The sequence below is a fragment of the Bombus impatiens genome, unplaced genomic scaffold (assembly GCF_000188095.3).
Source record: "Bombus impatiens unplaced genomic scaffold, BIMP_2.2 scf_0259, whole genome shotgun sequence".
Classification (NCBI taxonomy): Eukaryota; Metazoa; Arthropoda; class Insecta; order Hymenoptera; family Apidae; genus Bombus; species Bombus impatiens.
In genome coordinates, this window is record NT_176678.1 from 366,132 (window position 1) to 379,328 (window position 13,197).

A 13,197-nucleotide genomic window follows, 5' to 3' on the forward strand; every position below is an offset into this window, starting at 1 on the left:
GAGCGATGAGAGGGGGGAGGGGGTGTGTGGAGCGGAGCGGGGAGAGGGCGAGAAGAAGAAGATCAGAGGAGACGAACGAGAGGGAGTGCTTGCGCGCGCAGGTGGCGCGATACCGGTGCGTCAGAATCAGTGGTCGTCAGTCGTCGCCGTCTCGCCCGGGAGAGGGAAAGAAAAAGAGAGAAAGAGAGAAGAATTTTGTAGCTTAGAGTGAAATAGAATATCTGCGCAAGAGGAAGAAAGTATAACGGGCTGGTATAGGAAGCGCGAAAGATAGAGCGAAAAGAGGGAGCGAGAGATATACAACGAGGGACACGGAGGTGCTTGCACACGGGGCGGGCCTGCCAGTCTCAACCACTTCGTGGAGTGCACTTTTTATTCTGTACTCGAGCACGCAGCCACTCTGAATTGTTAGCTGTTTGCATATACATGATTGAAGATCTGTGACTTGCCCGATGCATGGTAGAGGCTGTTGGACCGCGTGGTCTTACCAGATTTTATCGATAATCAGTCAGTACATCGTGTGTGAGGATTGTTGTTGTTGTTGTTGTTGATCGATCCTTCCGGCTTGCCGGCTGTCAAAGTCATCGGTTTCGAAAGACAAGAAAAAGGAATCGTGACACAAAACAACAGCGAACCTTAGAGATCGTATTCGAAATATCTCGGTGTCAGTGTTGGTAGTGTTTGAGAGAGTGGTGGTGGTGGAAAAGACGAAGGAGAAACCGGGTGTGCAACGAAAGAGGGTTGTTATGGGGCGAAGCTGTCGTCTGCTTGTACTTTCGCCGCTGTATTTGCTGACTATATTCGGCTTTCTCGCAGCGGCTGATGCTTTCTCCACTGACAGTAAGTTTCATTTCTCGATCTCTGTCAATCGAACAGTGGGGAATAAGTAAAAATATGGATAGGAACGTTTTCCCATTGAAATTGTATGTAAGTTGCACGATATTGTTGATTGACAAAATACGTATGGTATGTGCCATGCGCTAATGTCGCGCTTACATAATCGACGTTTTTCGCATACATTTTCAATGAAAACTTATAAATTAGCGGACGTAGGACGCGAGAAAGGAGGACAGTCGTCGATATGAAAAATATATCTGACGTATAACTCGGTATCTACGATCTTTGTGAAAGGGATGCTGGTGGTGTGACCAGTAGTGAGTAGTTGGTCTGAAAATGGGGGAAGACCGCGATAGATGGAAGCACGTGAAGATTTTATCCCACGTTACCACGCTATGTTTCTCATTTAGCATTTAGGGCAAATTGTTTACTTTTCTTCTTTTTTCTGTTTATAGGTGGCACAAAGAGGTTCTTAGTAGTAATTAAATCTAATAAATAGTAGAGCGTTCGTTCTTTTTAGAATAACATTCTTTTCGTAAGTTTTTCAGAACTGTGGAAACTGATCTTTTTTATACTTTTCAAACGATTCTTGGAGGATTTGGAGGATCAAATATATAACTGATATTTGTCAAAAAATTGATAAAGAGAAATATTGACCTTTATCTGAATTAATTTTCTATATTTTCAATAGTTTTGTGCAAGATATAACAACTAACGCTTAGAATAAGATTAACAAAGGATAGAATGCAATGAATTCCCTTCGTAAATTAAGTGTTAAATTTCAAAATAATTGGTATGACAGATTCGTGCGTACGATGACAATTAAAATAACGGCTATCCACGAAATAAGAGTAAAACGAGGGCTGGGGAAACAGTTGATCGTCGATTTGTTCGATTTGTACATATATTGTATTTTCACCTCGTTTCTTTCTCTTTTTCTTTTGTATTATAGCGTTATTCAATAATTCAATAATTTCTTCAAAGGAATAATTGATCGGTATAAAATAAGCAAAAAAGATTGACAGTAAAATTATTATCGATACTGGGAAATGTGCACGAACGAGAATACAAAGGAAACGAGACGAACTCATGCCTCGATATAACAAACGAATATTGTTATTAAATTTTAATAATGCGTACAGAGAAACGAGATTAAATTATTGCAAGCATTTTCGTCGTAAAGGCATTATACAAATTCGAGCTATTTTTGTTTTTTATTCATTATTTTCTCTTTGAATATCGTCAGTTTTTAAGCAAGCAATAAAACGTGTTCTCTATCTGACAAACGAAAAACGTATTTTATCATTTTATTGTCAACGTCACCGTCGAGTTGAATTTTTGTTTTAATCGGGAAACAATTACTTTTACGCGCTTAACATCATAGAGATTGTCACTTTAAGTGGTCGCATTTGTTTCGGTTTTCGTTGAAAAACGTTATATACATATATATATCATATATATATATATATAAATATCATATAAAAAACATATATGCATATATAAAACATATAACAAACATATATAAAAAACATATACATATATATATATATGTTTCTTTTTTATATGATATTTTTCACGAAAGTATGTAATTTTAATAAAACTGTGAAATATATACACATTAGAGATATTTAGATGGCGCTTTTGAACATGTATCGAAATACATGGTGGACACGTGGTACGTGAAACGCGCATCAACGAATTAAAGATCAATGGTTAATTGTGCTTGCTCGTGATGCTCAATTGCATATACACATTAATAATGATATAAAATAGTATGTGATCGAGTATTTTTCAATTATCGGTAAGTTTTCTATTTTCATATTCAAGTCTTTCATTCGTGATCGCTTATACTCTACTCTATCGATACTCTATTCGTACATGCGATATAATATCTCTGAGAGACGATGCCGAATCGTTGAAACATCATCGTCACAGCTGGTACAGGTCGTACATATCAAAGCCGTTTTACCCAATAATTTGCCGATTAATAATATCAGTAAATTTACAAGAGTTAGAAATAATAGATTATACGATAGACTTGCGTTGTATGGTTTTATAATTTTCTTGGTCAAATACGATAATCGGGCAACTCGTAATTTGTAACATTTCATATTCTTTATTATCAGATTCGTTACTGTTGCTATTACGCAAAAGCGTTTATTAATATCGGTGACTTGCGATATACGAGCCGTAAAATTCCAATAATAATAACATTAACTCGATTCTATGAAGCGAGCGAGAAATTTATTAGATTTGTTTCGCTCAAATTTATCGTAAATAATTTGGCAAAGGTTTAAGAGAATTTACGAGGAAGATATTATTTACATGGCTATTATTTATTTCGCAAATATTCGTAAGTTAGTATCGTTCAGCTAGCGAAAATTACACGCAACTACCGACAATAGTTTTGGAATAATAACAAGGGAACACGATAATGCGAACAATAATCGGGACGGCAGCAATAACGCCGATACTCTAATTTATCGTCATTACGTATTAAATGTTTTATCGCGTAGATCGCGTTTGATATTTTATTAATTAGCCCAAGTGTCAACCTTTAATCATCGTGTATTTAAGCTTAATAACATTTTAATAATAATCCAGTACAACACGATATCGTTACTTTTGTCACGATCGAACTGAAATAATACGAATTTTCCGCCAAGTGTTCCGATCGGTTACACGGTTGTAAAGCAAAATTGGAAACGTTCACGAGTTATTATCGGACAAAGTTTAGCGTAATATTTCGATGAATCGATTAGCCGAAAATCGAAAGTAATTCTCGCGCAATTTGCCAAGCAAAGCCCAACAAATTCCTCCCTTATGATCTTTTTACCTTTTAAAAGATCGATTTATCCATTGTATTTGAAGATTACAGTACGAAAGTACGCGACAAGCTTTTCCTGATTTTACAGAAGAGCAGTTTTTTTTCATTCGATATCATTCGATAATCGAGCGAATGTTGCGTTATTGAAATCGTCTTTCAATTTGCTTTTGAGCTACTCGATAACTTTCGAGTTATCGTTAAATATCGTTCAAATATTGCTTCTCATCCTATCTTTCTAAGGTATTTTAAGGATCTGCTTTGTATTTTCAACTGTGCGGTGTTAAATAAAACGTTTAACCAGAAAGTGACGTGAAAATGAAAAAGTCAATGAAACTTTACTTATCAGGCTTCTTCTCCTGTAATCTTCATTTATGAGAGAGAGAGAGAGAGAGAGAGAGACAGAGTAAATCGATGCATACGAAAAGAAAGCAGTATGTGACATGGTATACCGATCGCGAGTACATGAAATTGTAAGAAAAGTACAGTGTATAACGCGAACGTCACGCGTTTCTAATCTCTTTCTTTCTTTACTCGCATGTTTTTTTCTCCCGATTTGCATGTTCCACGAAACATTGGCATTTCATTTTTCCCATCTTTATTTTGCTTCAGGCAGGCCTTGTCCTTTAAAGCAATTTCAATGCACGAATGGTAAATGTATACCAAGGCCGTGGGTCTGCGACTCAATGGACGATTGCGGTGACAATTCCGACGAAACCAGCAAATGCGAAGGTGAGCGATATGGAAAAAAAAAAAAAAAGAAAAAAGAAAAAGGACTCGCTCGTACGTCCTACTCTTTCATATTTTATTCGGTATAAAAGTGGTGTGCGATAAAGAACGATTGGTTCTATCGATACCTGATCGTAATCGTGCATGTCCGATTCTCCGATCGGTAGATTAACGCGAATTTGAAATCAATCGACACCACTTTACCAATACGAAGTGTTGTTTGCAGCAATAAGGAGTCAGCTGCGACGTTTAAATCGTATTTATCGAAAGAGAAAGGAAAACGTAGGTTTCATATTGAAAAGTGCGAAAGCGTATCACTGTATTAATCTATTAATCAATTAATCTATTAATCTATTAATCTATTAATCTATTAATCTATTAATCTATTGATCACGAGTATTAGTTGGCTCGTGAATTTACAGCAGTTTCGAAAAAGCGATGCATCTTCGGTTGGTTTCGTTTTCGTGGCAACCGCTTCCTACTTCGATCTGATATTTATTCGCTCGATTCCTTGTATTTCTGCAAATAATTCCTACGCTTGTGTTTATCGGCTGTTAAGTAGCGGAATTCAAATAATTCGAACAGACACGCGCAAAATACTCGACTCCAAGTATCATTTTCAAGTTTCGAGAAAAGTCGCGGTTCTTGAATCGAAAGGGACAACGCTGGAGTAGGTCGATTTTTTCTGAACTCTGTGTTCAAATCGTCAAGCTTTTCTAGAAACAATCGTCGAACGTGTCTACGGAAGCTTTTCGTATTCTGCAACGATTTTTACGTATCGTACTTTATCGTTCTCGAGAGTCTCGGATGCACCAAGAGAATTTCACGGAATTCGAGCGGTTCGATTTAAAGCGATTTGACTAACGAGAAGAAGAAGGATATAAACTTGGAAAGGTATTTGAAATCGAGTAAATAACAGGTTCGAACATCGGAGCGACGAATATTTCGTTGTTCCGTTCGTAATGGAGGATCGTATGAGATCGGAAATGATTTAACGCGTAAACAGAGAAACAGAAAAACAGGAAAACAGGAAATAGCGTAGAAAAGAGCGGAGGAAAAACGACTGAAAAATTTCGCGTAAATCTTTATTAAAAATTGTCCGTGTCCCTGGTCGATCAACGAAACTCGGTTTTCCGTCGAGTGGCACGTAGAAAATCGACGAAGAGACAAACTCGGTCGTTTCGTTGTATCGTAAATCCTTCGATCGAGAGTTCGCAGGACGAAATGTCTTGGAAAGACATATTTTGTAGTTTTACCTGTGACGATATACCTGTATGTTTTACAATGTGCTTCTGGTCCGAAAAGGAAGGAAAATGTTAATTAACGATAGACGGTTGTCAATGACAAACCCGTGTACTAAATAAAAGATCTAACCGTATCTGTCGCGTCTTCTTCTTGCGATTGAATGCAACACGAGTACACGCGTGTGCGTTTGTTAAAGCAACTATCTCGTTGGGAAACAAGACGTGTACAGCGTTGTTTACTTTCTTAAACGTACGTAGTTAATACGTCGCAGCAGATCGTACAATAGTACATATATATGTACGCGTTTGGGGCTAGGTAACGCGAAACTACGTTTGAAGCAACGTTGAACGTAGCGCTTTTTCTCCGTAAACTACGAGATGGTGGCGAGGGATCGATCACTCGGATCGTTTCACGCAACTTGTCTATCGTGCTTTCGATAGTTTGGAAAAACGTGGCTTAAATCAACTTGGAGCAACGAAAAATCGATGCTTGTATAAAAAGAAACGTAGCTAGATGGAATGTCTGAAACGTTTGAAATCATCGAATCGAAGTTACATTGAAATTTTTAATTGAATTTTGATTTATACATTTCTGGAATTATTTATGTAACGCGCATTGGCTCTAATATCGCGAGTATCCTATTACTGCCGTAACGCGTAGTGGCAAATAACAGATTTCCAATTTCACGTTGCGCGTTATGGCTGAAATTGTTAGAGAAATTTTATCTCAAAGAAGATCAAATTGTTTTGCCGTAGACGCCGTACAATTTCTCCGCGATAAAATCTTTGTTTAAACATTTTTATGTCGATGTTCAAGTTGGTGTATAGAACATTGAAAAGGTACAGGAAAAAGTCAAAGACAGACTTTAGGCAATTTTTTAGTAATAAAATTTAGACCGTTGTTAAATCGAATCGACCGCGTTACTTTGATAAATTCATTTTATCTTAGCTCTCTCGTGCTCGAGATCGAATCGAATTACAGCAATTAAAAGTACGCTTAATTTGTCGTTACAGTGACAATTTACGGGCTATTTCTATCGGGTTGGTGGCATAGAGACGCGAATATTTTATCGTGTTAAGATAAACGCTCGCAAATATGCAAAAGCACGTATCGCTGTTTACGATAAATTTAGATCGTCGTCTTTTTCGATCTCTCTCTTTTTCGACGATCGTTTAAGCGAAAGATGCGTTTTAATCTATTTTTTTTAGCACAAATGACAAGTTGTCGTTCTAATAAGTAGCAGAACGACGAGAGTTGTATCTTCTAGTTGAGATATCGTTTCTCGAACGTTTATGGATTCGAGCTGATGACAGTTTGATTTAACGAGGCAAACGGATCGCGCATAAAGGCGAGTGAAAATTTCGTTTTCAACGAGCTAGGAAAACCACAGATGGATTTAACAGAGCCGTTAAAAACGAAATATATATATATTAGAACGTATAATCGAACGAGATAATTAATTAAACGAAGGGATGATATCGTATCGTGGTAAGTTGAATTGTTTTTCAGAAAATCGACTACTTCTCGATTACTACTTTTTGTCGTGAACAAGATATTTTCATTGACGAAGAACGCGACGCAGACAGAGACAGAGACAGACGGAAATAAAATTATCGGTACATAGCTGTTTCCCTTCTATCGTAAGTACGCGATCCTCCGTACAAGTTGTTTTTGTAAAATATAGAAAACGGAAAAGGGATTTGAAAGAGACGCGATATCGATTTTATCGTTTATTATAAAATAGTTATTCCGAATAACTGTATCGCAAGGAATCGAAATCTTTGATTCTATCTGTTTCGATTACATATCGGCTTTTATTATATTTATATCGGTTTTAAAGGCAATGTTTTTTGTTTGCTCTACATCGGTCGCGAAACGGTTCTACGATCGATTCTTCTATCGATTTTACGGTATAAACGAAATCTTACGTTTCGATGACGATACCTCCTGTACTTTTTATCGTTTCTCTCTGTCACGTTATATCGTCGTAAACCGATTTTTCATCGAGATTCTACGTTTTCAATTATACCGTGAAAAGTATGAATTTGCATAAAAATTCGCGATCCGATTAAGTCCTAATGATATCGTATTTAACTCGTCTCGTTATATCGAAATTTGTATAAATCTATATCGGTCGTATCCTTTCTCGATTATCTCGTATTGAAACGATCCTCGTTAGCCAGCGAGTGACATAAAAGTCAGAAAATCAACGAAAACGTATTTATCATATTCTCTCTCTCTCTCTCTCTCTCTCTCTCTCTCTCTCTCTCTCTCTCTCTCTCTCTCTCTCTCTCTCTCTCTCTCTCTCTCTCTCTCTCTCTCTCTCTCTCTCTCTCTCTCTCTCTCTCTCTCTCTCTCTCTCTCTCTCTCTCTCTCTCTCTCTCTCTCTCTCTCTCTCTCTCTCTCTCTCTCTCTCTCTCTCTCTCTCTCTCTCTCTCTCTCTCTCTCTCTCTCTCTCTCTCTCTCTCTCTCTCTCTCTCTCTCTCTCTCTCTCTCTCTCTCTCTCTCTCTCTCTCTCTCTCTCTCTCTCTCTCTCTCTCTCTCTCTCTCTCTCTCTCTCTCTCTCTCTCTCTCTCTCTCTCTCTCTCTCTCTCTCTCTCTCTCTCTCTCTCTCTCTCTCTCTCTCTCTCTCTCTCTCTCTCTCTCTATGCTCTCCGCGAATAACGCAAAAGAAGAAAAAAAAAAGAAAAAAATCGCTTGGCATTTCGAATAACCACCGTTATTTGCAAAATGTTTCATCGAGACCAATGCAGATTTATTTATTAATTTGCGCGAATTTCACCATTAACAGTCGGTTGTATACCCAGCGACGGTATAATTGTCGAGTTTATGGTTCAGGAAATCGTACGAGCATTACGCGACGATAATACGGCAACTGACGTTGATTTTATGCAACTTGACGGACGAATTACGGGGGAACGGTTACGATCTAAAGGAACAGAGAAGAAACGGGATATCGATCGACACGATAATCGCGATAATTTGACGAATACGTGATTACGGTTTTGCGTGGAATTCCATAAGAATACGAGCGATAGAAAAAGTCGACGTCCTTGTCGGCCCTATGCTTTTCTTCGTACCGATACATAGGAATCGGCGAGACGTAGGTTCTCGGTGATCTTGCATCAGACAGGTTAAGCGTTTCTAATGTACTTTTTTCCCTAGTCTCGCCGGGGGGCTGCCGAGTCTCCACAGAGGCATCGCTCTGGCGTTTTAGAACGGCCATCGTAAACACTCCGTAGGAACGCGTCGCGGAGATTTCTCTCGAATGACCATGTTAGAAGCGAAGTCGGTTAGAAACGAATCGTAAGAATGAGCGGCCGCGAGTGCGGAAAAACTTGAAATATTATTTCGCTTCCACGTTCTAATTAAATTATAGGCAGAGAAACACGATGAATTACATCCCTTTGTTTTTTTACAAAAAGCTAGTTGCAAGATTTAGTAGGTTGTGGATCGATCCTACGCCACGGAAATCATCTATATTTATCGTAGGTTCGCAGCTAAACGCGTCGTCTTCGTCGTCTTCGTCGTCTCCTCAAAAATCTTGCTTTTCCTATTATACGATATTGTCGCGTCGCAGACACGAGAAATCGCGAAACCGATAGATCGCCGGTGATCTCGCGTCGCAGTTCGAACGTTTCACGAGTAAGGCGAAGAAATTGAATCCTATAAATTCAACGGAGCAACGGTTCAAAGTGTTACATATACGGCGCTGTTACATATATTCGAGCGCTAATTTACCAGGGTTTTTATATCGAGGTTTTAGTGCCTTCGGAGGGGTTATCGTCGGACGTGTATCAGAGTCTCATTATTATTTCGATAGCCCTGGCATGCAGGATGTTTCGTCTACCCGATTACTGTTTCCGAACGGGTGGCCTTCTTCCTGCGTGTGACGATATCCCCTACGAGTCTTCTTCGATGGACGATTACGTATTTGGCTTTCGTGAAATTTCGAGTTGGGCCTCTGTATCGTCGTCTCTATTCTCGCGTTAAAATTCTTCCGTTTAATCGTACAATTACGTTAATAAATCGGAATCGATCGATCAAGAAATCGAGAGAAGCTGTCGCGTTTTTCTCCTGCGTTTTATGAACGTTTGATCGGTCGCGCGTTGCGAATTAAATTAAAAAGATTTAAACGGATATCGCGTAGCAATAGCAAATATCTTTATTCGTTTAAACAGCAGCTAATCCTACTTATTTCTAAGTAACGTATTAGTATGTATATTTTATACTTTATGAACGGTATTTTCCCATTTGAATATTTCACTAGCCATTTTTATATTATTTTATATATCGCTTATGTTTGAAATATTTTATTTTAACGAATACGCTCGTTGAAATATTCGATCGAAACGTTAAGTTCGATACTGCGCCGATATTCCAAATAGAATTTTTATCTCCATGATATTATATATTCTACATAACAGTTTTTATTCCCGAGTAACGTGAAATTTTTATTCGTTAACGTTATATATATTTCCATTCACGTTGCATCACTGTATATGTCGTAACTGTACAAGATAACTAGCTAATACGTATATGCAACAACTGTACGTACTTGCTTGTGCAAGCAGATTCAAAGTCGAAAGAAATAATACTGGAAAATGAAACGACGAATTTCCTCCGAACGTAATTAAGTCAGTATGTCATCTTATTTATACTGGTATTCTGCAAAATAATACGATATTACGAATTTGGCGGACGCGCGTACATTTATCAGGGGTTGAATTCGAACATTAAGATGTCGGGGCGAGATTCGCCCACGGCGAGTCGAGAAATTCTGGTAGAAGACTACGCGAAAAAAGAACAGCTTAGAGAGCAGGGCGCCGTTGGAAGGAACCGGACGACAGCTATAGAGGCGAACGCTCGTGCCCCGTTCTGCTTCTCGGAACACCGTTGATCATTTACACGCAAACCCGCTTCCCGTATTTTCGTGGATTTCTCGGTCAAATTATTTCTCGAAAATCCAGCAAAACGATCTCTTTATTTCCCCTAATGTAATTCCTCTTTTTCTATTCTACACGTTTTCGTCTTGACCAGTTTCTCTCTTGCATTTTTATTATTCTCTTTCTACTCGGGATATCGTTTCCTTCTCTGCCTCGATGATCGTGCGGTATAAATCGGACGTACAGTCGGATGCGAGAATAATTTCAGCATGTTTCGCGACTTTGCCGCCGCGGTATCTTTAAAAAACCGAAAAAGCTGTTATAAATCGAGTCGTTTCTTTCTTCGGGGTTTTCTTCAAAGATTACGTAATTATCGAAACGATCGGGTAAAATGGAACAGCGTCGTCGTTTGTTATACTTTTTATTTGACGCGAGAAGAAGCCGAAAGAGCCGAGAGTTCTAAAAATTAACTTTGCCGATTAATCGCATTTGATAATCGTACGACGAAGAAAGTACAAAGTATCGCCAAGTATATTGGCTCGAGAAAGCCATAGAAAATGTTTCATTTCGTAATATCGCGAGACTTATTTACTTACTTTATCCAGGCCGTTGTCGCGAAACTTATATTCTCCTCGTCCAAGCCTTCTTCGTATCTGACAATAATGCGTAATTGCCTCTTTATTTTCTTATTACGTACGATATAATATCGGTATTTTTACGATACTTTCTTTTGTCAGTGAAAAAAGAGAAAAAGAGAAAAAGAAAAGAAGAAGAGAAAAAACTGCGGGACAAAGGTTCGACACGGTTCCGTCGTATCGATTATCGGAGTAATTTTCAAGATGAAATGCTCGCGGATGGTCGTTTCGTTCGTGATCTTTGATTTACCGGGCCAGGCGAACCACGACGCGGTGTTTGACTCGAAATTAGCCAATCTTACTCTATAAGCCGGCCGACCGACTGCGTCGTATCGTAGAATGTTCGTTTTGTATCGGTCTCCGTTGCTCTGTTCTTTCGTCGAGGATCCTTTCTACCTTACGTTTCTCCTTTCTTTCGTTTAACAGCGTCTCGACCGACGGCGCAACACCTACCTCGCTTGCGTCATCCTCCGTACGGATACCACTCTAGTTTGTTCGTAAATTAGGTAAAAACACACGACGTTTGTAGCTCTTTGCTTTTCTCGAATCTGTTTTTTTCTTTTTTTTTTTCCTTTTTTTCTTTGTATAATAAAAGGGACAAAGACTTTTGTCTCCTTGATTCGAATATCATCCGATCGTTAAGCGCCGTACGACGAGTGCTTTCATCGTTAAGTAACGTTCGAGTGTCGTAACTACCTACGTATCTTGCAACGTTTTTCAATGTTTCTTATATTTCAATTTCTTCTCTCTGATTAATTCGATCGCAACTCTTTAATCGTTTAAACAATTTCCGACACTTTCTCTGTTAACTTTCAGTTCGAAGTAAAGCGAGTAGGATCCCTCGCTCGTCTTTAAGAGCTATCTTTCTACCGCAAAATATTGAGAAATAGCTGCTTTTAAATACAAGCAAACGTTACGTAAAGTATCGCGAAAACATGCAGATTCGGTCGATCGTTGTTCCAAGGACGTCGCGAGATATCGAAAAACAATTACTCGCCAAAAATGTTACCGTAGTAGCGACTACGCGAGTAAGATTGATCGCAAACATTCAGATTCGTTCGATCGTTCCTGCCGGAATATCGCGAGATATCGGAAAATAATTATTCACCGCAATAAGTACTACTTTAAAATCCAAGTAAATAAGATCGAGCACGAACGTCTGGATTCGGTAAATTATTCCTTGCAATGAGATCGAAAAATATGGAAAAGAAGTTATTGCCTAGAAATTGCTTCAGAGTCGGCAAAATAAAATTAATCGAGAAGATGCGGATTCGCTCGATCGTATCTTTCGAGCGTGTTAGAAAATATCGCGAGAAAGAACTCGTAACGAGCGTCACGTTAAAATCGAGAACCGAGTATATTAACCAAATTAATTTCCATATCAACGAATCGTTCGAACGAAAGAAATCGATTCGCGTTTTTGCTTTTATCTCGTCGTGTATTTTTGCGTATTATCGTCATTGCGATATTTTCTCTATTTGCGAGTAATTATACGCTTTCTAAATTATAAATAATTGCAAAGAAGAAAATACGACGAAACGATCCGATGGTCGAATTTCGACTTACGCGTTCGCTGGAATATTATTCGATGGAAAGATGGAAAGATATTTAAGAGGATCGCCGGCTACCAGGTTTAGAGTAGCGATTCGTCTCGGCGTTCTTTTCCCGTGCCAAACTTGGTCGGCTCGCCTCTCCCCTTCTGTCTGCGACTTTTTTCTTCTTTCTTAGCCATCTCGGTCGTCGTCGTCGTCGTCGTCTTCTTCGTCGTGGTTGTCGTCCCCCCGCCCGGCCGCTCGTCGCCTCTTTGCCGCGCCTAGGGCTATCGTAATTTGTAGCGCAAGGTCTGTACCAGGTTGCAACAGAGTTCTCCATTCTGCGGAGAACCGATTCGGCTGTCCGCACAGAGACGTACGTGTACGCGTGTGTATACTATACATAGGCACATGTACGAAACAACCGCTCGGTACCGTATAATTATGGTGAAAGCCAGTCGTGGTCGGTGATCGGCGCGCGGTGGTATGGCGCGTAGGGGCAGCTTCGG

At 39.1% G+C, this 13,197-nt stretch overlaps 1 protein-coding gene across 10 annotated transcripts in view; it reads left to right on the forward strand.

Moving 5' to 3' along the window:
• Positions 1-147: 147 nt before the first annotated feature.
• The window catches only part of LOC100743465 (very low-density lipoprotein receptor), a 64,424-nt gene continuing 51,374 nt past the window's right edge, over positions 148-13,197 (forward strand). For 3 of the 10 annotated variants that reach the window (XM_012384398.3, XM_003488643.4, XM_012384402.3), the window contains exons 1-2: positions 149-840; positions 4,274-4,393. In XM_012384398.3, the coding sequence (XP_012239821.1) occupies positions 747-840; positions 4,274-4,393 (214 nt within the window). In that variant the 5' untranslated portion in view covers positions 149-746. Of the gene's footprint in view, positions 841-4,273; positions 4,394-13,197 lie in introns of all 10 variants that reach the window. The other 7 variants (XM_012384397.3, XM_012384399.3, XM_012384403.3 and 4 more) reach the window with 5 other exon arrangements.